Source organism: Melanotaenia boesemani, chromosome 11 (assembly GCF_017639745.1).
Source record: "Melanotaenia boesemani isolate fMelBoe1 chromosome 11, fMelBoe1.pri, whole genome shotgun sequence".
Lineage (NCBI taxonomy): Eukaryota > Metazoa > Chordata > Actinopteri > Atheriniformes > Melanotaeniidae > Melanotaenia > Melanotaenia boesemani.
The window spans coordinates 14,599,299-14,624,257 of record NC_055692.1 but is presented as its reverse complement, the minus strand read 5'-3'; the positions used below and the strand labels follow the sequence as shown (position 1 = coordinate 14,624,257).

The window sequence follows — 24,959 nt, the reverse complement described above, 5'->3', positions numbered from 1 at the left end:
AGGTTAATTCATTCATCATACTTTCTTTATACTTTTCAAGGTTGAAGGTTTCTTCATGAAATATTGCAATATTGTCATTGTAACATGTTGCTTTGGTAATATTTGAAGCATTTTAATTACTTTTGTGTTCTTGTTATTTTAGTATTAAATAAAGAGATATGCAGTTACACCTTGACTAAATTTTATTATTTAGAAATAACTAAATAGTAGTAAGTGATTATATTTATGTATTAGGATGTCTGTTAATTATATTTAATAACTGTTACCACATTGATGGCAGGATTGACCCCTTTAATTTGCTTTTTTTTTTCCCTCACACACTCCAGCAGGTTTTCTGACTGACTTACTTTTCTAATGACCTGTCCAACACAGAAAACCACTTGTGGTTACAATGAGAGCATTGTCCAGGATAGCCTACATGTCAAGCTTGACTTGCCAGTTATGTCCTGCAAAGGCACACGCAACCCTATTCCAGTTCATTTAGCACGCAAATCGGTTTATAACAAAAGAAGGCAGACATTAATAAATTTGATCATAAAAATTAATAATAATCTGTGTGATTAATTGCATCTTTTTTATTACTAAAGAAAAAAACAAGCAATCAAATAATAGAGAACCCAAAGTTGATCTCACATATCAGTTTATTTAGACCACAGATATTGTCACCTGCTCTGAGGTTGTCTTTTGTATGCACAGATTCTAAACTGTAACTCATGTTTCCATCCTCAAACTGTAGAATCAAAATCATGTCACAGTTCATTTCTATCCTCATTGCCACTACAGGTGGGAGAAAAAAAAAACACTTTTAATAAGGTTCAATCTTAAAACACATCTTTATTATCAGTTATAATATACGATGTCATGAAATGCTCTATATTTGAGCCCTTGGATGTATTTGGAAGCATTACAATTTACTTACTTGAATAAATTTGCCAACATGGTGTAACGTTCAATTTTTTCCCCTTTGTGAGTGTGCATGTGGGAGGTGAAGGATCTTACTTTCTGTCATAAGTTTGGGGGAACCCTTCACCCCCCCTTTGTCACACCACTCATTCTCTCTTCCCCTCCCTTTCATTATCACTGCAGGTCCAGGACACTTGGACTCTTCAGTGTCTTGCTTTTAGAGAATACGGAGCAGCTCACATGCTACATACACAAAACTGTACTTGCAAACTTGCACTCATAATCTGCTGTCTGTTTTATTTTGTTGCTGTTTTGTTTTGTTTTGTTTTGGGATTTTTTTTTTCTCTATTTTCCAAGCCAAACCAAACCGGATTCATTCTAAATACACCAATTAGAGACGGAGGATGTTAACTATATCAAATTAAGACTGCTGATGTGATGAGAGATTTAGAAAGATAAACTTTTTTTGCGGGATATTGCATTTTCAGTGCAAAATTTTTTATTACAGTTTATTTTTAAACTGGTTGAGGAAACCTTGGCTGCAGGTCAGTGCAGACGACTAATATCGACATGGGAACAGTTTTTTGGTTGTTCTCTGTTCTGGCTCTTCCACTGCTTGAATCTGCAAAGATCCTGACTATCTGTCTGATTGGTGAGTAATGGAGTAGGGAGTGCTTGTCATCAGTTGTAATAGAAATATTTATAATCACTAACAAAGTTTTAGGATGACCAAGCACCTCCTCGCCCAACTTGTGCTCAAGGAACTGTGTTATCTGCTACTAATTGTTATATATGTTACAGAAAATGAAAATTCACTGATTAATTTCTAACAGTAAGCCAAACATGGAGTTAGCCCAGCTCTTTTTGGAAATGATTTACTTTTTTTTCTGAAAGGAGGAAGCCACTACATGTTGTTAGATGAAATATCTCACAACTTACACCAGCGTGGACATGAGGTTCGCATGCTCTTGCAGCTTGGCAACCCAGTTATTACAGGTATATGGTTCATATATGTACAACCATATAAATATTCAGAAAATGCACAAATTATTCACTGATTTAGTTGTCATAGTTATCTTGTGAATGAATAAGGGCTCTTTATTTCCTCCCAGGTTTTTCCTACCCAGCACGTGCAGACAGTTACAAGAGAAGCACATGGTCCTTAGGGGAAATATATATCAAAGAATACAACAGCTGGTTTCTACAGGAACAAACACAGTTTTTACTGGGAAGGTATCTCAGTTAAAAACAAAAACAAACAAAAAAAAAACAAAACTCATTAACATGGACTGGAATAAAAAGAAAACATTTTAAGGGTCTTGACCTTATCATGGAACGTTTCCCAATTTTACCCTGTCTAATACTTCTGAATCTTCTAGGATTGATTTAACAAAGGACAAATAGATTTTTAGTCCCTCTGTGTTTCTCACAGGGAAAACTTTAATGGATTTTTAAAGTTCATGGGACACCTATCCTACCAGTGTGACAAGCTGCTGGAGAACACACAGATGATGAACTTCCTCCAGAAAGAACGCTATGACATCACCATCCTCGATGCTTTCAATCCTTGTTCCTTCATCCTGGCACGTAGACTTGGTATTTCTGCTTTTCATATCACTTTATCTGTTTGTCATTGTAACGATAAGCCAGTGAATCTTAACATTACTTCTGTAATATAGATTTTTATAGCTTTAGCTCTTACAGGTATTCCACACAAAATACCAGCCAGATTAATAGCTTTTAAATAACGATAAAAATAAATAAACAAATAAATCAGATCTACCAACCTATAAGCAGCACCTGAGATGTTTCATGCACTTTACTCTTGATTTATTTCAGGTGTCCAGTATATAGCCTTCTATCCTGGCACTCTGAACGGTCCCCTGTCCATTGCTCTCCCCAGCCCGGTCTCCTACGTCCCTGTTTTTAGCTCCCAGCTGTCCGACCACATGAACCTCTGGGGTCGAGCAAAGAACCTCTTCTATTCTCTTTTGTCTCCTGTGGGTAAGAGATATGCTATTTTCACTAGTTGTATATTGTTCATATGTGAAATAACCTCCTACCTGAGTAATCTTTCATTATTTTATTTAATTTTATTTATCAATATTTTCCCTCTTGAATTAATAAAATTCCTTTTTATTTTTTTTTTATTTAAAAATGATAATTTCCTGCACCTACATGTGTCTACTTTCCATAGTCATGTTAATTTTGCATTACTGGTGCTTTTCAGCCAGCCTTTGTTGTTAAATTATAATGATTGTTCATACATATTGGGCATAGTGTTGGGTGTTTTTTGATTATGTCTTGTGTTTTACATTAAAGGTCAGAAACTTGTGTGGTCAATCTTTGAGGAAGTGGCTGAGCGCCACCTTGAGTCAGGCCCACCCCCAGGTGGTCTGAATGATTTACACCAAGGAGCCGAACTCTGGGCCTTCAACACTGACTTTTCGCTGGAGTTCCCACAGCCTCTTATGCCTTACACTGTGCTGGTGGGAGGTCTGCTGAATAAACCTGCAAAGCTTCTGCAACAGGTCTCTTCTCTTAGTACACATATATAAAACAACAGGGCCAGACTGGGACAACATGTCAGGCCAGGGTCATACACTCACCCAGGCTGCCTTAATATACTGCACACATATTGCCACATGCAAGTACGCACACACACGCAAGTACACACACACATTTTTTTTTACAAGGAGGCCAGCCCAGTCAGGCCACTTTCAGGTCCAGGCCACCAGAAATTGTCCTGCTTCTCTCGTGGGCTTGATAAAATATCCAAAATTTCAAAGTTAACAGTCCTTCTTTCCCTGTTTTTTTTTTTTTTTTGTTTCTTTTCAGCACTTTTTCTCTGGGCCCTGTTTCCTCCCAGTGGCTCAGTTATCATCCTTTATGCTTCTGTATATCTTTGCTATTTTTAAAATCACACATACCCAAATCCTTGTGATCCTCCAGGACCTTGACTTGTGGATCTCAAGTTTTGGAGAATTCGGTTTTATTGTTGTGACTCTTGGATCGATGGTGTCTTCAGTGTCTGTGAATCCTCTGCTTGTGGAACTAGTAGCTGGCTTCTCTCAGATCCCACAGGGGGTACTTTGGAGGTAAAAGCATATTAACATTTATACAGGCATGAAAATAACTTTCTTTAACTTTCTGTGGCATATACAAAACAAAATAAAAGTTTGTTTTTTTAGTAAATGTTGGGACATTTTAAGATTTTACTAAACTCGCAGTAATTTGCATGCAGGTATGACCCTCAGCAGTGGCCCTCTAACCTGGACATACCTCCCAATCTCAGAATAATGAGCTGGCTGCCTGTTAATGACCTGCTGGGTAAGAACAGTATGCTTCTAGTTCACTTTTCTACTAATGTGCAGATCTGCTCTATTCCATTATAAGGTATTTGAGGACATTGCAGTTGCAGTGACTGTTGGGTTGCTTTACAGAATTTTATACAAGATCCCTTTTCAGACACTGCACCAACACTCAGGACTCAGTACAGACTCAATGAATCAGTTAAATAGCATTTTCTCATCACTGCTTTGAGCTATAATTTATCTGCAATGTCTTTTGTTCCTTTTTCTTCTCTGTCAATGAAAATAAGCATGTTTGTTTACTTTAAAAAATTGAAGTTTGGCTGGCACAATTAAAGTCTAACCTCTAAGACAGATTCCTCTTGTAAATTTTGTCACTTTTTGTAAGACACAAACCCTATTTTTTATTGTTCTTTCTTTTCATGCTTACATTAGGCCACAAAAATGTACGCCTCTTCATCACTCACGGAGGACAAAACAGCCTGCTCCAGGCAGTGTACCATGCTGTTCTGGTGCTGGGCATTCCTCTGTTTGGAGATCAGTTTGATAACATGGTGAGAGCTGAAAGAAAGGGGCTTGGTCTCACTATTAAGGCTGCACATATCACCAGAGAACTACTCAGCACCACCATTCAGACACTCTTACAGGATAGCAGGTATGTGAAAGGATGTATGCCAGTACAGTATAATTGAAAAATGTAATTTCTTTGGCTTACTCTTTTTGATTCTTTTTGATTTCTCCCTTTTTTTAGGTTCAAATCTTCAGCTTTGTCCCTCAGCAGGATCCACAAATCCCATCCTGTGTCTCCAGAACTTAGAATTACTCAGTGGGTGGAGCACATTGTAAACAGTGGAGGTGGAGCTCATTTAAAGCCAGCTTCATTAGCACAACCATGGTACCAGAGATACCTGTTGGACCTGGTGTTTCTCCTGTGCTTGGGACTTCTTGGACTTATAGTTCTTTGTTGGGCTTTATGTATAAAGAAGAAACGAAGGAATGAGCATAAAAAAATACAATAGAGGCACAAAACGTTTTCTCTGGGACAATCATGGTTTATTTCTTAGTTCTCTGATACTAACTGCACCAAAATCAGAATATTTAAGAAATGTATTCTTAATGCCCTTAAATAAGGCCTTAATGCTTAATAAATAAACCACAGTTGCTTTTATTATTCCTGTTCATTTTCAAAAGATGAATGCCATCAAGGCTGATAAACAACTAAGCTTTCTGTTTCCTCTATAACCATACCATGTCCCTTATTCACAATAATACTTTAAATGATTACAATTAAACATAGGGAGTAATACTTCACGGTTTAACTTTGTTTTTCCAAAATAAAATGTTTTTCATATGCTTTCTGTTTTCCCGTTTGACTTAAGGGTACCAGCCCTCATGCTTAATGTCCTCCCCTTTCCTCTTCCAGCGCCATCAAGCCTGCAGACATCTTTTGTACCACAGCATCATGTTGTCCAACACCTCTGTGCTGGTCTGACCTGTCTGCTCTGCAAGCTAGAATAGCTGCCAGTATGCACACAAAGTCAAGGCAGAAATACTTTTTTGTGTGTGCTTTTGCAAATTTTCAAATAGTAGAGAAGCCTCGTCAAGGTAGATGAATAATTAGCTCATCTGTGTTGCTTTGCTTGTTAGGTGTAAATAAAGAATGTTGAGTTAAACCAGAAATCTCCAAATCTGCAAGGTTTACACATGCACAAGATAATGTAAGGATGCATGTGCACGGGGCAGTTTTAAGCTCCACCGGCTGTTAACCACCAGCGCCAGCTGCAAGTCTCAACTTTGACCCCACGCCCCCTTTTCCTGGTTTTCAATGAGTCTCCTTCCTCTTCCTTCACAATACAAAGGCACACAGCTCCGGTCATGGTCAGTGCTCTAGACACTGTTTAGAAAAGACCAGGCCTTGGAGGACCCCCATCCCCTTTCTGTCCTGCCCTCCTTCCATTCCTGACATCTGTGTTGGGGGTTAACAGCAAGAGAATTATAGATTAGCGAGAAAATAATGACCAATTAGGAGAGCTTGTTCTTTGTCCGTTTAGCTTTCCATTTGTCTTTTGGACCTCATTATATTGTGGTGGTTAGCAGCACTGTCATCTCAAAGTAAGAAGATTCTTGGTTTGAGTCTCGGCTAGAGTTTGCACATTCTTTCTTTGCATGGGTTAAAGAAATGAGTGTGTTTTTTTTGTCTCTGTGTTGGCCCTGTCATGCACTAGTGACATGTCCATGGTACAGTTTGCCTCTAGGTGATGTCTGGCATATAATTTAAAAAATGCAGAGAAGATTTTTCATATCTTTTCTGCATTTTTCAGTTACCCCTGTTTCACCAGGGGTCCAGAGTGTCATCAGGGTTTGACCTGCCTCACAGGTAGAATATGAGGCAGATCACATGGAAAACAGGAGAACAGTTTAAGTTACCTGTATGGATGAACTTGCATAGACCCCTTGATTTCTCTCTCTTCATCTTCTGCTTTTCCTTGCTCTGTGTCAGGTAGTACCTACTCCTCAGCCTGTTTTAGAGATAACGGCACACTTTACAAATGTAGTCTCTTTTTTGTTAGCTTTTGAGGCAAGCCTTTTAACAGCATTCCATACCTCTGAAAACAACCCAGTAGCTAGCCAGGTACTTTTAGCCAGTATTTAGCCAGTATGAAGCTACATGTCCCTCACCAGACCTTACACTCCCTGGACTCTGGGCCAGTTAGTAGCTAAGCAGACCCCTTAACACAAGCCCCTGCTTCATCACCTCCTGTCCACTTACTTAGGATTTTTCCAAGACACAGCACACATCCTAAGGGGAGAAAATAAGCAAACAGTTTCATAGTCAGAAACGTGTTATTAAGCACCATGACCATAGTCTCTGTCAAAACCGCTTTCAGTGGCTTGATTAGTGATCATCATATTGACTTATTTTGTTTTGCAGAAACCTGGTTGCAGCAAGAGGCCTTAATAAACCATCTGTCCCTATTTACATCTTCAAACTTTTTCAGTCATTGTGTAATAGTTTAACAGTCAAATCTGATATTCTGCAATGCTTTGTGGTTGGGTTTAACTCCTCAGTGAAACATAAGCAAACATCCCTCCAACTGCAATAGAGTCTTTTATTTATCTTGTCACATAACTAATGTCACACACTTTTAAACAGTCAGACAAGTATAAAATTTTGTATGAAAAGTAGAGAAATTAAACATTGAAACTGTTCTGAATGTATTATCCTGTCATTCATACAGATGGAAATATGCTTATTGAGTTATTGAGGGTTTAAAAGGAAATAGATTGTCATTGTGTGATTCTTATAGTAAATGCATTACTAACTGCAGGGGTGTATTTTTAAATAATTTAATAAAAAAAATATATAAAGCAAATAACTGAAACTAAAACTTGAAGGATTTTTGAACGGACCATCACAATGCATAGATACAAATTAGTAGTTTGTTTCTGAGGTCTATTAAAAAACATTTGGGTGACTAAGCAAGCTAACAATAACATTATAGGGGTACAGAGCTTTTTTGTTTTTACTGAGACAAGCAGGATAATAAAAGGTCTCTTAGTGTGAAAAAAGAACTCCCCTTCACCAGGAAATTACACACTTTCCCCCATCATTACTATTCAGTTACCTAGGCAACTGTTAGCAGTAATTTTGTCATTAATTCACTGGCTCCTGAGCCCTTCTGTTCCCCCATTGTGCCCCATCATAAAAAAGATATAACACAGATGCACACACACTTTTGCAGAGTTTTTTATACACAGACTCATTAAGTGGGACTAACCCTTATTTTGGTTGTTTCTCCAAGGGGGGTTAGAGTTAGGGGTTTCTTCTTCAATGAAATACACCAAACTCTTTATTTGGAGTTTTAGGTTTTGCACTTATGGAAACAGAAGCTTAACTCACTCTCTGTTGGGTTTTGTAGCTCTTTATTCCCACCACACTCTAGAGCTCTACCAACCATTAATCAATCAAAATGTATAGTTAGCACTATAGTTATTGAAAATAATTTCTTATTTTTACACAGTAGAAAACACAGGAACAGAAGGAGGTTTAGTCTTTATCTCCTTATCAGATAAAATAAGTAGAAAACTGTCTGTTTTCCATGGTGTAAATATTGAAAAAGACAAATACACAAGCATACAGAAGAAAAGCTTTTCAGAATTGCCAGGGTTTCTGTTGTACTCCAAAGGACTGTGTGTCATTTGATCCATTGTTTAGTATAGCAAGGTCTTGGTAAGCAATCAGATGCCTCCCTGCTCCAGCTGCAGCCACTGCTGTTTATGTTTGCAGGACCCTTCGCCTTGAAGTGAGGTTTTGCAAGCAAAGCTTAGCCATATGTGAGTGCATAGTCATAAAAAAAAAAAAAAAAAAATCACTGGCCTTTTCCTTTTCAATCCATTCATAGCTCTAAGATTCAAGGGTTTTGAACACTTTCCATTTCCTATCTTGGAAAATGTCCTGTTTTTCTTCTATTTTCTTGTTTACATTTCCTAGCATACAGTTTAGCCTATTCCTGAAAGCCTGCTCTTTCAGTGATGCTGATAAATAATCTTGAGTTTCAAAGACTCCAGTAATAGATGTGAGGTAAGATGTAGGTATTATCACTTCTGTGAGGGATGATTACTCCATGAACCTTTTTGTAAGAGATAATGTACCCATGCTTTGCAGCAGTGTTTACTTTTATGTGTTCTACTAACTTGCACAAAACCTTCTCAAAACTGAAAAAATTTAAATTTCAAAAACAGTTTAATTAAATAAAATAAGGAGTCAGAAGCTTAACTCACTCCCAATACTTGATCAACATCATTCACCATTACTCAGTGTTTTGGGAGCTTGCAATCTTCATCAGTCTTTTAAAATTGGATCAGGCATAAAGGTGAAAGAGCTCCACAACAAAACTAAAACATGTAGATCAACTTTGGATATTTCTTGCATGGCTACTTCAGTGTTTAATCTTGTGTGCGTGTGTGTCTAAAAGTTAGCAGTCCTCAGACCTTGGCTCTTGCATAGGCTGCAGTGGCCTTGTGCTCATCTTTTACCATCTGAGGACCCTTCTGTTGCTGAAACTGAAACAACACACAAGCAATGTTCATGGAGGAGAGAGGAATCACAAAGAGAGCATCCTCAAAAGTAGCATCTCACTTATTTTTTTCCCTCACTGAAACACAAATGCATTACCACAAGTTTAATCTGCGTAAAGAAAGCCTCCCCTGAGCCCTGACCACCCATGTAAGCCATGATCATCCACTTAGAAGAAAACAAAGACTTTCTTTTACTTCTTCTGTAATGAATCTTTCATATGTCAGATGTTTTAGACATGTCGAAACTGCTGTTACATCATATTTGTACTAAAATATGATCCCATTGATGGCAAATTCATTACTCTGTCAATACAGAAGAAAAGCTTAGCCACATTCATTGTCTACAAAGGCAGTGAGCTATCTTGGCTAACAGTAACCTGCTATTATGGCTGTAGTAATATTATCAACTATGCCTTTTGATGTTCGAGCAGCTTTGAAATGGTAAATTAAAAGGTGTCATAATTGCAGTAAATTGCATAGCACCTCAGGTGAGGAAAGTCCCTGCTCTTAAATAACCAGGGCAAACCACTTTTGATTTCAGCCGCAGCTGACACACAAAGTGCTCAGATATTGCCTTTAAATTAAACTGATGATTGTTTTAAATGAAATACTTTTGGTAGCTTTTCTTGTGTTGAGGAAGGCTTCAAATCATTTGGGGACACTACTTTTTTTAAACTTGCAGCAGATTTAGTTGCGTAACCCTTAACACGTATTTTTAATCTTTGCCTATGTCCTTCCCCTTTAAAAGTGGGAGATCCCTCTGTTCAGAATAATTACAGGCCTATCTCCAAACTATGTGTCCTGGCTAAACTCTTTATGTCCCTTGTCAGTAATCAGGTAAAATAGCTTTTAATCAGTAATAGGATTTTATCTGATTTCAGACAATTGCAACACTTACAAGTTTTTAATGATTTTATTTATTCTGTTGACAATAAACAAAACTGTGCTGCTCTTTGTATCGACCTCTCTAAGGCTTTTGATTTAGTGAACCACTCACTCATAATGTGTAGCCTAGCTAGAGCAGGTTTGTCTCCTGAATCTCTCTGCTGGTTTGAAAATTATTTAGCAGACAGAACACAGTATGTGCATGCAGAAGGTTTTACCTTCGACCATCTCCAAGTAACAAGGAGTGCCTTAGGGGTCAGTCTTAGAGCCACTCCTTTTTATCCTTTATATTAGATTCACCAAAATGTGTCAGATGTAAGATTTCATTTATATGTTGATGACACTGTGATGTACTACACAACATAAAACAAAAGCCATGCTTTTCTTAAATGGCATGATCAAGCCACAGAACCTGCTCCCAATTGTCACTTTGCAGAGTTCACAGATAAAGTTTGTATTATGTTCCAAGTATCTTGGCATTTTGATTAGATCTTTCTTTTACTCCACATATTCGTCACCTGGTAAAAAGGGTTAAACTGAAGCTAGGTTTTTATTTCAGGGTAAAATCCTATCTTTTATATGACAAAAGGTTGCTTGCTACTACCTTTATATTCCATTTAGATTACAGTTATATTTTGTAAATGCATGCCTCGTCTCAGAGTGTTCATACTCTAAATACTTTGTATCCTTTGAGGGTCATCACAGATATTAGAACTTTTGTCACATCATTGCAGTCTTTGTTCACAGTCTTTGTAGAATTTGTTCTTTTTTTATTTATTATAAGAAAAGAAGGCTTTCATGTATGCTGCTCTCTTTGCCAGGAAAAAACTGCAAAAAAGACATGTACCTTCATTACATGGTTTCTTTGGATGTTTTTAAGAAAATGCTGGATGATTTAGAGGCAGTTCCATCAGTTTGTAGATAATCTGCTTTATTTGAGAACTTTTGCTGGTTTTTAATACCTTAATCAGTTTGAATGTGTGTTGTTTGTGTGTTATGCCACTGCTGCATTCAATGAGATTCTTATCTCAATCTCAAGGTGTACTCACTTCTGTGAGATACTATATATATATATATATATATCATTTCATGGGTCAACATTATAGAAATTAAACTTTGACATACAGAATATCAACATTTCTTTCTAGTTTGGTGTTCTGTATGTCAAAGTTTAATTTCTGTGTCTATATATATATATATATATATATATATATATATATATATATATGAGTTACTCCTGAGTTAGTAATGTCAAGTTAGCTGCAGACTTATTACGCCCTCTCGTGGTCGTAATCAGAATTTACATGCTCACAGCAGAAATTCTCAAAAGAACTACATCACCTACTCATCCATCCTCTTCATTCAATAAAAATCAAATGCCTCAAATAAAATAATTTAAAACTGCATTATTTGACAATTTAATAACCTAGGACAAGGCAAAAAAAAAAAAAAAAAAAAAAAAAAAATATCTGTAACACAACTTGTTACACTTTTATTATAATCATAGTTTGTGTTTGGATGACGAACTTCTGACTTCTTTTGGTCATATAATTTTTAGTTTGAGGTTGTTTTAGTAGCTGTTGAATTTTAACAGTATCTCAGTGAATATTGTAGGATAAATAAAAAACATTCTTATTCAAGTAATAGTTATTCTCTGGCTTTTCATCAGTAACCAGGCAGAAGGTCATCAGCAGTGTAATGTCTTGCAATGGCTTCTGTGGATCAGACCGGTGACTGACAGTGTGATCAAATGTTCTCTCTGTCTGAGATGGGAGAGGATACTTATGTGTATTTGTGCATGCATTTTACAAAAAAAATATATATATTGTATGTTTGGGTTGCAGGATGGTTATTCTGTTTAGAAGATGTGGCACCAGATTTATTATCATCCATGCACTTCTATAAGATTTTTTATTATGGGTATCCAATGACACACTTAGGAGCATTGGTGCCTTTTAGTGCATAGTGAACCAGGCTGAGTCCTGTTAAGTACACAAATAGGTTATCTTCACATATTGTAAAAATATTCAGTATTTATTGAATTTAATATATTTAAAATGCACTCAGAAATGCTTGTATGGTTTAGTATAGTTATGGTTGTAAGTACTTGAGTTTTAACTTTTAATTTACCTGTGATGTTGATGAATGAAGAATCAACAAAAAAATATGACATATGGTATATGGTTTGTCTCAGAGATATTTGCTTCTAAGAAAAAAAAAATATCACCAAGGTAGAAGTTATATTTCTACATACTTACTTAACATGCATTGTATTAAAGGAGTGATACAAAACTTCTAAATATGAAAACTAGGACAATGATTCACCTTAATTTTAGTTAATGTAGTATCTTTAGTAGTGAAACAGATTAAAGAGTAAATAAAGAATCATTATTTTCATAAAAGAACAAATACAAACAAAACCATCAGTGCCCCTAAATAACAATAAATTGAAGAAAAAATAATAATAAGATAGCTTTCCTGAGGGCTATTAACCACAATGTTTAATACACCATGATCCCACAATGATCATACATACACTCATAAATAATAATGATTCATTCCATGATTATGACTTTATTCACAGTGCACCAAATATCTTCACTTTCCTGTTTTCTAAATCTATTTCCTATTTGTTTGTGCCAGTTTGAGTAGTCACTCTTGATGCAAAGACTAAGTTCTTCTGTCTAGTTTTTTTCTTCACATACTCTTGTAGGCCGTGCAGCACAGACTCTGCATAGAGAACCTTAAGGGGGATAGACTGCAGTAGCCAGCCCTGTATCCACACACACAGACACATCCATAAATATTGAGTCAGTCTTATATCATGTTGACTGACACCTTTGAACACCATGAGATATTTGTGTTTACCAGAACTATGTGACAGACACTGCCATATGTCTTGCCTCCGGCTCGGAGATACTGCAGGGAGTTTTTTACAAAATCTTCCGGTGACAATGTCACAGCGTTGGTTTTTTGGTAACCTGCCATTCGAGTGGAGACCCCAAATGGAGCTACTGCCTAGGAAAACAAATGCAGTGGAGGTTTTGATGCATTTGATAAACAAAAAAACTTTAAAGTTGATAACAACTAGTCTCCTAATGATGATTAAAAGTATTTAAGATGATGTTACCTGTATAAGAATACCTGTATCGTCATATTCTGCTTGTAGACCTTGAGAAAATCTCTCCACAAACACCTATGGGAGCCCAAATTAAAGAGTATGTTATCATTAACAAATGAGGTATATATTTGTTAGGCTGATCTTACTTTTGATGCAGCATAAAGGGTGTAGAGGGGAAATGGAATAGAAGCAATTCCAGAAGAAACATTCAAAATCATCCCTTTTCTCCTGAAAAGTCAGAAAAAAACAGCTGTGGCAAGTCATTCAGTTTAAATCAGCATAGTATTATAGAACTGCAGTAAATATTACATATAATGAAGAAAACATGGGTAGGAAACCTGTTCTCCATGCCTGGGAGGATCATTTTGCACATCTGGAGAACAAAAGAAAAGTTTAGATTTGAGACCAACATAAGATCATTATTGTTCATATTGATCATTATTTAAAAAAAATGTTTTTGAGAAAGTAGCTAAATGGACGTGAAGTGAGACTTTCAGTGACATGTGTAAGAAACAGTTTGCAGAATTTTTTTGTTCTGTGACACAGAGACTTTAACTGGTCTTTAAAGCATAAATCACAGATGTGCTCTTACCTTGACCGTGGTTTTCACATTGCAGTTTATTGTCTTGGTTATTGTCTGAAAACATACATATACATAAGCTACAAGAAAAGTCTCCTTGTCACCAAAAAAAAAAAAAAAAGTCAGAAGGTGTAATAGCAGATACACTTTTTATTTTTTAGAAATTATTTATTTGTGAAAGCTATAGATCAACATGTGAGTTGATGAGGTAAGGTTTTTGCTGGAGTAAAACTGGAGTAAGTTCCAATTTTGTTTTTATCTTGTACTTTCATCAGCCACCATATTAGATACACCCTGTTAGTACCAGGTTGGACCCCTTTCACTTTCAGAACTGTCTCAATTCTTCATGGAAAAGATTCAACAAAGTGTACAATACTCAGGTAGACTGTGGTGTTTAAATCATGCTCAGTGGGTACTTAGAGGCCTAAAGTGAGCTAAGAAACATCCCCCACAGCAGTAAACTACTACTAGTCTGAACAACTGATGCAAGACAAGATGGAGCCATGCTTCCATGTTTATGTCTAATTCTGACCTCATCATGTGAATGTTGCAGCTCATATTGAGGTAGCATTTTTCCAATTGTGCTGTCCAAGTTGTGTGAATTGTAGCTTCCAGTTCTTAGCAGACAGGAATGGCACCATTTAAAGTCTTATTTCGCTGTAGTCCATCTGCTTTAAGGTTCAATGTTACGTGTTTAGAGATGGTACTCTGCATACCTTAGTTGTAACCAGTAGTTAATGTTGCCTTTTATTCAACTCCAACCAGTCTGCCCATTCTGCTCTGACCTCTCTGACATCGAGAAGGCATTTTCATCCAGGCAGCTGGATATGTTCTCTTTTTCAGGCCATTCTCTGTAAACCCTAGAGATGGTTGTGTTTGGAAATCCCAGCAGATCAACAGTTTCTGAGTTACTCAGACCTGCCTATCTGGCACATGATGCAGTGAAAGTTACTTCAATCAAAGTTATTCCTTGTTCCGATGCTTGGATTTAAACTTCAGACCAGCTGTTTGTGTTAACAGTCAATTGAACAAGTGTACCTAATACAGTGGCATTAGGGTGTACATACACATTATGCTGATTATTTATCTACACAGCCAAACACGATGCAGTTGCAATCTGTTGGAGGTATTTGTTTAACATGTCAGTGCTCAATAACCTTGTTTTTAATATAATCCAACCACCAGAAGAAAGCTCTAAGTACATTACTTCTCAACAGACATTACATTGTCTCCATGTGCACGTTGATTGAGCACTTGTGATTGAACTTTAGACTTTATGCAAATAAACAGATATTTTACATAGTTTCTGCTTTAAAAGACCCAGATTTCAGTAGATTAGTGGAAGTCCAAGTCAAATGCAAGTCTTGCAACGCTAACTTTAAGAACATATAAAATGGATTTCATCCCATTTGTTTTGGGGCATTTTCAGTTTGTGCTCATAAAATTTGGAGAAAGACCTTGCGATGTCAAAGATCTTTTTTACAATAGAGAAAATTAGGTAAATTCAGGAAGTTTAAGTAGTTTAAAAGTCTCAGTTCCTCTTGCCCACAGTGCACTCACTGAAAAGTTTTCCTATCAGATAGGGCAGAGAATTGGCACAGAACCCTGTTTTGAGTGTTTTCTGTGCATTGAGATACTTACTTGAGACATGTTGATGCAAGGTGTATGAATATAATGATACTTTTTAATAAGCAACACTTAATATAAACATTGCATTTGTTGATTTGCAAAATAATAATAATAATAATGATGCACTTTAAGTAAAAGTATTTTAGTAACACTGACCTTGTCCAGCTCCTCAGACTCAAGGAATTCACACGGGATGAAGCTGGGCAGCATGCCTACATTATTAACTGAGGCAGAAAACAAAACAGAAACAAACAAACAAGCAAAAAACTAATGAAGATGATATAGAGGAGAAACAAAAATCTGAACACAAATCTCCCAAATTAATAATGACAATATTTCCAGGAATTTCTTTGAAAGCAATTCATGTGTAAAACATCACAGATAAACAAGTAAATGACCTAAAACTCCAATATTGAGGTCCTTAAGCTGCTCCTCAATTTCACTGAAGACATTTTCATCAGTGAAGTCTGTCACTATCACTTTCACCTTTTTCCCTGTAGTTTCACCTGTAAATAATGAAAAAGTAGCAATATGGTGCACATATGTATTATTACATTAGACAAATTGTGTATTTGTAGATTATATGAAATCTAAAGGCATAAAAAAAAAAAAAAAACAAATACCTATTTCCATGGCTACCTGATCCAGTGTTGCTTTGGTTCGACTCATGATAATGACATTCATTCCTCGCTCAGCCAGCTGGGAGCCCAAAAAAAAAAAAAGACATTTAATAATAAATAGTTTTTAAATAGTTTTTTGAAGTCAAGGTACTAGTCTTAAATCTCATTTTGTACACAGAAATGATCTTAGTACAGCCAAACACAATAGGGCTGCTTAAACAATCACTTACTGCAAAAGCATAAGCTCTTCCTATGCCCTCTGAACCACCAGTCACCACTGAAACAGAAATTTGAGTCAGCAATTAATACCATTAGTAGTTTCTCTTTCTTGCAGGTCCCATTTTAAACACCAGGGGCACTGTGACCTACGACTCTGTTCATCTCCTGTGTTATGTCAGACAATTCCAAGGATTGCGTTTGTATTTGTTTACACTACAACCCATTCTGTTCTTACACACTGTGCTAAAACAGCATGTTCCCCAGTTCTGATAAAGAATTTGACGAGAACAAACAGAAACAGCTTGTTTCTGAGGCCTCAACACTCTCCCATTTCCTCCCTACCCAAATTAAAAAGTTCAGACTCGCAAACCTGAAGTTATGAGCAACTAACTTTTTTCATTTGTTTTTTACACCAACTATTTAAGGTTCAGTCCTTTTAAATAAGCTGCAGTGATCTAAAGTGCTGGCATGGATAAAATAAGCAGAAGTTACCTTTCTTTATACTCGGTGTTCTTTGATTTCCACTCCCTGGTTTCACAGAAAATTGCAGTTAATTGGTAAATAAAATTATAGTTTTTAAATACCCTAAAAGTTGTAAAAAAAATTATAATTAAAAACTTTCAAAAATAAAAAAGGAATTGACTTTCTTTCATTTATTTTCTCCCAAATGTGTAAACATGATATAACCTTATAATGAGCAACAATTGGTATTGACCTTTACCTCACAATGGCAAAAAGAAGTCATAAGTTTTTAAGCCTTTATCGAAATACATTTCTTAAACCTTTCTGGCTGCTTGAGATTATATAAAACTTGAAAACTTAAAAAGAGAGAAAAAAATCTCTTGGAAAGCAGGGTTGGAGCTAAGGGGTGGCCAAGGGTGCCCACCTAACCACTTAAGTCTGGCTATTCATTTAGTCACCCCCCCACATAACCAGTAGTTAAGACTTTTTAGAGAACTAGTCATGAATTTGTAGAACTAGGACACAGTAGAAATATCTAATATAAACATTAAAATTATTTTTCCCAATCCCTCCCACATCTCCATATCCTACTACACCTCACCACCAATCCAAAGCATGAAAGGATTGTTAACAAGATTAAAATCAACCAAAGAAACAAACTAACTATCTAACATGGTACAAGAATGAGTGTATTTCTGCCCTGAAAGCAAAGGGCTGAAACATGTCCACTCTTGTTTTTACTACTGAAATTTATAGTTATTTATAGTTATTATTATATTAAATTTTAAGAGTTGTCTACATTTGAAACATTTAGCAAATTACACATGGCAGATTTTTCACATCTTCTTACTTTCAGTATCTATAATTAAAGCTAGCTGCTTGCTTTAACAGTATTAGCTACTGTATCAATAGTGTAGTTTTTTCTGAGCTTTGTGTCACCATTCTTATACAGCTGGAGTGAGAGAGGTGAATAATTTATCATGGTCATAACTAAAAATATCTATTTTTAAACATATGTCTTGTAAACATGTTCTATTACAAACTTGCCTTATCAAAACTATTCAAAACAAGTTAATTCGCTGGGACATCAATTCTGCAAAAACATGTCATAAATTTGCCAGAACAATACAAACTAATGTTATTGTCAGTTCCAGTGCTTTGATTACCCTGATTGCAAAGTGAATTTATGAAATTAGTGTAATTAGAGTGTAATTACTCACTCTCAAAGAAACTTGAGCTCGATCCAACCGTCTCTCCTTACTGCAATGTCCCACTTTACTCTCCCACATAACTGTTGGTTTTAAGATATATATTCTCTCACCCACTCACGATTTTTAGTAACGTAATTCAGAGTAACATTAATGGTTTCATCTGGGGTGGACTGGTGACCTATCCAGGATGTACCCTGCCTCTCACCTGTTATATGCTGGGATAGGCTCCAGCTTATCCATGACTCGTAATGGACTAAGTGGGACACAGAATGAATGACTTAATGGTTTCATATGAAATTATCGTTATGTTTTTGTGACAAAAAAAAAAAAAAAAAAAAAAACACAATCGTAAAACGTGTAAAATACTTAACAGCCATATCATAGTGGGTTAATTTTGAGTGAATTAAATGAAACTGAACTGAGCAGAACTAAAAAGTCATTTATAAATTCTCTTGCTGGGTTGGAATTTCTGGAATGGTCCTTAATTGGTTCAGATCCTATTTAAAAGGCCGAAGTCAATTTGTTATGAATGAGTGTGAGTGAGTGAGTGGCCATGACTTGTGGAGTTGCCCAGGGGTTAGCTTTTGAACCTTCTTCTGTTCAACTGCTCCCTTTGGGTCAAAAATGACATAACTTGAACATCAACCATCACAGTTATGCAGACAATACACAACTTTCTGTCTCTGTCACCAGACATCTGCAGCCCAATAGACTTATTGTGTTAGTGTCTGGAGCAAATAAACAACTGGATGAAAGACAATTTTCTACAATTAAATTAGGATGAAACCATGATTATTCTGTTTGGTAGCAAAAACAAGAGGGTCAGTTACTTGGAGATATCGGGCTCTTAAAATCACTGACCAAGTTTGTAACCTTGGAGTGTTGATAGACTCAGATCCAGCACCAAAACATCAACATAATTAGGTTTCCCCTAATGTAGACACCTTCAAGGACTGGAGCGGGACACACCTACCCTAACCAACCCCAAAAGCCCTTAAACAGTACAAGACCAACTTTGAAAATTTAGAAAAATCTCAAGAAAATACAAAAAAACTACATGTAATCAAAGACACAATTCTCTACCGTTAGGATTACTCAGTGAATCTTAATAACACTTAAAAGAAACTATATTAAGATCATTTCTTTCCTTTATGTGGACTCCTGGCTCTTGGAGACTTGTCAACAAAGACAAATGAGGGAAGACATGATTTCACAGAGAGGAAATGCTGTGATCAATACTTTAACAATCTAATAGTGACTGGACAGTGCTGTGTGCAACAAAAATGATCTTTTCTTGTCACGATCACATACACTCCAAGTTTCATTTAGTTTGATAACAATACTTTGTTAAATCACTGATGTTTGGTTTTTGATACAGATGTTCTGATGGTATTTGTTCCTGTTCATTTTGTCTCTTGTTTCATCGTAGCACAATGCAGAGCAATGGAAGGGGATGAAGATACTCTTGGCTTAATGGTCCCAGAAGTCCTTGCTGTTTACAGTGTTATACTTGTGCATATTTATTTAACAGAACACTAGTCATGCAAAAACTTTCCATAATTATTTTTTGCGTATTCAAAGTGGGGTGACTGCACTTCATTGACAGACTCCTTTTGTCAAGGCCCATTCTTGTATAGAAATAAAAACTAAACTAAATAACAAAAGAACTGCAGCAAGGGAAACTGTCAAATTACATGTGAGACATACAGTATATAAAGAATAGGATTGGCTTCCACCACTGTCAGTCCATTTTTATATAAATAATGGAAAGTTTTACGAAAAAAAATTTCTTACAAACATCAGCTATGTAAACTTCTTTCATGCATAGCTCAAGACAAAACAAAATCACATTATTCTCTGTGCTCCCAGTGTGAAAACATAAGAGCTGCCATGACAAACATGAGAAAAGTCACTTGGCTGTATTGTTTCTGGCCATTGAATGCAGTTTTTGACAGTAGCATCACTGCTAACACAGTGTGTAAAACCTCAACAACACATATTTTTTTTTCTCTTATTTCTTTGTTGTAGAAAGTTAAGAGTATAAATGTGACCAAAATCACAGTGAACACCACATTAAATCACTTAAATCAGTTTTACAATCATGCATATACACTGTTGTAAAGGACTGTAAAAGAGGAAAGCCCATTCACTGTAAACATGCCAGGACAGTAAAACTAAAGTTGATATTAATTTAAAAATTATATATAGAATTTAAAATTGGAAAGAGAAAAAAGAGATCAGTTCTGAAAAGATCCCAAACTATTCAAATTAACACAGTGGGATGGGGTTTGTGCAGCTTAGAACATGCTGTTCTGGTGTTTTCCCTCTGTGCTGGAATGGAATGAGAGTATTCTGGGCTTTTCACAAAGCTTTCTTTAGTTCTGTGGAAGGCTGAATAACCTCTTTAGAAGATGCCAAAAGACTCTAACACTGGTGAGGTTGTTGTGAGACCAGCAGAGGGAATTTCAACAGAAGACAGTCTAGTGGGTGAGCCAGTGCTTACTTAAAGCTGGCACTTAAATAAAAGCTAAAGTGACATGCAAGTCTCAAGTTTAAAGAAAAGTTGCAGTTAAGACTTCTTGTGCCAGCTGGAGCACATAGCAGCATTTGATTTATCATTTGTAACTGCCTTTGTCAACTTACCCTGAAGGCACTAAATGTTTATTGTCATTTCCAGTCTTTGTCCAAATTATTTCCATTTTCCTGCCAGACCTGTTATCTTTCCATGTCACGCAGTTCATATTTCATCTTAGCCACAACAGCAAAAAATATTTGGCAAGTGAATTCAGAATGACGACTGTTTATGAAACATCAGGCTTGATGATACTTGTAGATACAATCCACGGACATGCTTTTCTGCAGATGGGGGCAGTTGCTCTGTAGGTATGAAGAAGTGATTTCTGAAGAAAAAGTCTGGACTTGCATTCTGAATCTCTAAGACAAACTCTGTGTAACAGTAAACAAGACAGAGCTCGAAACCTTTTTTTCTTAAAGACCGTTGCTGCTAAATATTCCTTATCCATCAGTAATCTCAAACAAACTGTTTAGTGTCTTTGTATCCTGCTGAAGTAAGATCAGTGTACTTATTCACCTATTGCAATTTCATTCGTGAATACACAAAGTAAGATTTTATTTCATCAAAAAGTGCTAGAATATTAATCAAATGACATTAATTCCAGTGTGAGATACTTCAGATTTGACTTAAGGCTCACACATACCAACACACTGCTCACCTGCCCACTCTCCCATAGAGGTGAAAAAGGTTTCTGACAGTGGAAACCACAGTTTAGGAAAAAACATCCTACTAAAAAGCAACAGTCTTATTCCATAGTAGAGAAAAACTGCTGTGCCAAGCGAGATGAAAAAGAGCTCTGTTAAATCCATGTTTTTCTGTTGCACAAACTCCGGATTTGAGCCTCTCTGTGTCTGTTGTGAGTGTTTTAGGGCAGTGATAAGGACCAACAGAGAGAGGCAATGACTTGGCTAGAGGCCACTCCCCATTTCAGAAGCATTTCACTCACAACACACATAGTGAGACACTGTGATTTGCATGGAGGCACACAAAGAATTTGTTTTGTGATGTATTACTTCATTGTAAAAACTATGTATTAAATTAATTTAGTCATTTCCTGAGCATTCCAAATTCCACGCATGCAGAGATGAGCATCCTAGAAGACACGTGAACAGAGAAGACCATTCCGAAAAAAACGTGCTCAGAAATGAATATTCTAAATGACACATGGACAGTGATGAACATTCTATATTAAGGCTACCATAAAACATCCCTTTTAGCCGCTGAGAGTATTAGGTCGGGTCCTTGGGTTTGCAGCTTTCTGACGCACCATAGGGCTATATTAACAGATCTGTGAGATCCAAGGATGCGTTTAGTGCATTTATTATAAACAGCACAGAGCTACCACAGCGCTGCAAAGATGGATGAATGGAAAATGAAAACCATTGATTTAAACAGATAATAAAAATGATGAATGAATGAGTCAATAACTGTCAAAAAAAATATGGCCACTACCCAACCCTGACTCACTCATCTGTGTCACAGGTGAGTGCACAACTTTACACACGCATATCACCCGCCCACTCCCACGTAAACCTGCTTCCCAAGCACACTCACTCAAGCGTACCATGCACCACATCTTCATCTGTATGGATCTCTTAATTCTGTATCATGTGTGCAGAGAGATGAGTATTTTAAATGACACATGTACAAAGAAGAGTATTCTGAAAGACACATACACAAAGATAATAATTCTCAAAGACTTGAGCACAGACATGAGAATTCTAAATGACGTGTGCCTAGAGATGAACATTCTGGTGAGCAATGACATTGAGATATAGGCATTCTATATAACATGCACGGAGATGAGCATTCTAAATGACATGTGCACAGAAATGAACATTTTGAATTCCATGTTCACAGACATGAGCATTCTAAATTACATGTGCATGGAGATAAGAATTCTAATTAAGATGTGCACAGAAATATGAATCCTAAATGAAACATGCATGGAGATGAACATTCTAAATGGTACGTACAAACAGAGCAGCATTTGAAAAGTCATATGCATGAAGACAAGCATTCTAAATGACACATGCAAGAAGATAAGCATTGTAAATAAGATTGTGCATGGTGACAAGCATTATAAATGGCACATGCATGGAGATGAGCATTCTAAATGACACATACAAAGAGATGAGCATTCTAAATGACACATGTACGGTAACAAGCATTCTAAATGACAGGTGCATGGAGATGAGAATTCAAAATAGGATGTGCGCAAAAATGAGAATTCTAAATAAAACATGCATGGAGATGAACATTTTAAATGATACGTGCAAACAGAGTAGCATTTAAAAAGACATGCATGAGGACGAGCATTCTAAATGACACATGCAAGAGGATGAACATTCTCACTGACACATGCACGGAGATGAGCATTCTAAATTAAACGTGCACAGAAATAAGCATTCTAAATCACACGTGCACAGAGATGAGCATTCTAATGACATGTTTAATAAGAAAAGACATCTAAATGACACGTGCACAGAGCTAAACATTCTAAATGACATTTGCACAGAGATGAGCATTCTAACTTACACATGCATGGAGACGAGCATTCTAACTTACACATACAAAGAGATAAGCATTCTAACTGACACATGCATGGAGACGAGCATTCTAACTTACACATACAAAGAGATAAGCATTCTAACTGACACATGCATGGAGACGAGCATTCTAACTTACACATACAAAGAGATCAGCATTCTAACTGACACATGCATGGAGACGAGCATTCTAACTTACACATACAAAGAGATAAGCATTCTAACTGACACATGCATGGAGACGAGCATTCTAAATGACATTTGCATGAACATGAGCATTCTAAATAACACATGCACGGAGATGAGCATTCTAAATGACACATGCACAGAGATGAGCACTCTAAATGACACGTGCAGGGAGATGAGCATTCAAAATAAGATGTGCCCAGAAATGAGAATTCTAAATGACACATGCATGGAAATGAAAATTTTAAATTATACATACAGTGGCATTCAAAAAGACATATGCATGGAGATGAGCATTGTAAATGACACATTCAAAGAGATGTGCACTCTAAATGAAATGTGCAAAGATATAAGCATTTTAAATTCCATGCGCATTCTAAATTACATGTGCATGGAGACAAGCATTCTAAATGACATATGCATGGAAACGAGAATTCTAAATGAGATGTGCATAGAAATGAGATTTCTAAATGACACGTACATGGAGATAAGCATTCTAAATGACACATACAAAGCAATAAGCATCCTAAATGGCACGTGCACAGTGACAAGCATTCTAAATGACATATGCTCGAAGATGAGCATTCTAAATAACATGTGCATGGTGACAAGCATTCTAAATGACATATGCACAGAGATGAGCATTGTAAATGACATAAGCATTGAGATGTGTATTCTAAAGAAGATGTGCATAGAAATGAGAATTCTAAATGACACGTGCATGGAGATAAGCATTCTAAATGACACATACAACGAGATTAGCATTCTATATGACACGTGCATGGAGATGAGCATTCTAAATAAGGTGTGCATAGAAATGAGAATTCTAAATGACACGTGCATGGAGATAAGCATTCTGAATGACACGTGCATGGAGATGAGCATTCTAAATAAGGTGTGCATAGAAATGAGAATTCTAAATGGCACGTGCATGGAGATGTGTATTCAAAATAAGATGTGCATAAAAATGAGAAATCTCAATGACACTTGCAAGGAGATGAGCATTCCAAATGACAAGCACACAGAGATTAGAATTATAAATGACACGTGCACAGAGACAAGCATTCTAAATGACATGTGCATGGAGATGAGAATTCTAAATAAGATTTGCACAGAAATGAGAATTCCACATGACCCGTGCATGGGGATAAGCATCCTAAATGACACATGCATGGAGACAAGCATTCTAAATGACAGGTGCATGGAGATGAGCATTGTAAATGACATAAGCATAGAAATGAGAATTCTAAATGACACGCACACTGTGACATGCATTCTAAATGACATGTGCATGGAGACGAGCATTCTAAATGACATATGCATGGAAACGAGAATTCTAAATGAGATGTGCATAGAAATGAGATTTCTAAATGACACGTACATGGAGATAAGCATTCTAAATGACACATACAAAGCAATAAGCATCCTAAATGGCACGTGCACAGTGACAAGCATTCTAAATGACATATGCTCGAAGATGAGCATTCTAAATAACATGTGCATGGTGACAAGCATTCTAAATGACATATGCACAGAGATGAGCATTGTAAATGACATAAGCATTGAGATGTGTATTCTAAAGAAGATGTGCATAGAAATGAGAATTCTAAATGACACGTGCATGGAGAT

The 24,959-nt window shown here is 36.5% G+C and overlaps 2 protein-coding genes across 4 annotated transcripts; one reads left to right on the top strand and one right to left on the bottom strand.

Annotated features, from left to right (window-relative positions):
• The first annotated feature begins 1,805 nt into the window (after nucleotides 1–1,805).
• LOC121649271 (UDP-glucuronosyltransferase 3A1-like) lies at nucleotides 1,806–5,405 on the top strand. The gene is made up of 9 exons (XM_041999964.1): nucleotides 1,806–1,899; nucleotides 2,016–2,136; nucleotides 2,336–2,499; nucleotides 2,743–2,907; nucleotides 3,226–3,434; nucleotides 3,856–4,001; nucleotides 4,148–4,233; nucleotides 4,650–4,869; nucleotides 4,966–5,405. Exons 1-9 carry the CDS (start codon nucleotides 1,812–1,814, stop codon nucleotides 5,231–5,233), a joined length of 1,467 nt encoding a protein of 488 aa, XP_041855898.1. The 5' UTR covers nucleotides 1,806–1,811; the 3' UTR covers nucleotides 5,234–5,405.
• A 6,125-nt stretch (nucleotides 5,406–11,530) lies between these two features.
• On the bottom strand, nucleotides 11,531–21,454 carry hsd17b3 (hydroxysteroid (17-beta) dehydrogenase 3). 3 transcript variants are annotated; one of them, XM_042000602.1, is made up of 12 exons: nucleotides 21,254–21,454; nucleotides 16,840–16,875; nucleotides 16,359–16,405; nucleotides 16,132–16,207; nucleotides 15,907–16,014; nucleotides 15,665–15,732; nucleotides 13,892–13,936; nucleotides 13,638–13,672; nucleotides 13,446–13,527; nucleotides 13,309–13,374; nucleotides 13,047–13,196; nucleotides 11,531–12,951 (listed from the first exon to the last, which is right to left on the bottom strand). In XM_042000602.1, exons 1-12 carry the CDS (start codon nucleotides 21,402–21,404, stop codon nucleotides 12,805–12,807), a joined length of 1,011 nt encoding a protein of 336 aa, XP_041856536.1. In that variant the 5' UTR covers nucleotides 21,405–21,454; the 3' UTR covers nucleotides 11,531–12,804. The 3 variants fall into 3 exon arrangements, with proteins under 3 accessions (XP_041856536.1, XP_041856537.1, XP_041856538.1); XM_042000603.1 differs by lacking the exon at nucleotides 16,840–16,875; XM_042000604.1 differs by lacking the exons at nucleotides 16,840–16,875; nucleotides 21,254–21,454 and adding an exon at nucleotides 18,226–18,245.
• Between the last annotated feature and the right edge of the window lie 3,505 nt (nucleotides 21,455–24,959).

What these genes read in the sequence shown, in the direction of transcription:
- LOC121649271 (XM_041999964.1), top strand. Translation starts at nt 1,812, where the DNA reads ATGTTGTTAGATGAAATATCTCACAACTTACACCAGCGTGGACATGAG. An exon ending in ACACAGTTTTTACTGGGAAG is followed by an intron (nt 2,137 to 2,335) that starts GTATCTCAGTTA and finishes TGTTTCTCACAG; the next exon opens with GGAAAACTTTAATGGATTTT. An exon ending in GCCTGTTAATGACCTGCTGG is followed by an intron (nt 4,234 to 4,649) that starts GTAAGAACAGTA and finishes TGCTTACATTAG; the next exon opens with GCCACAAAAATGTACGCCTC.
- hsd17b3 (XM_042000602.1), bottom strand. Translation starts at nt 21,404, where the DNA reads ATGGATTTAACAGAGCTCTTTTTCATCTCGCTTGGCACAGCAGTTTTT. An exon ending in CTCCCAGGCATGGAGAACAG is followed by an intron (nt 13,528 to 13,637) that starts GTTTCCTACCCA and finishes CTGACTTTTCAG; the next exon opens with GAGAAAAGGGATGATTTTGA. An exon ending in CCCTTTATGCTGCATCAAAA is followed by an intron (nt 13,375 to 13,445) that starts GTAAGATCAGCC and finishes GGGCTCCCATAG; the next exon opens with GTGTTTGTGGAGAGATTTTC.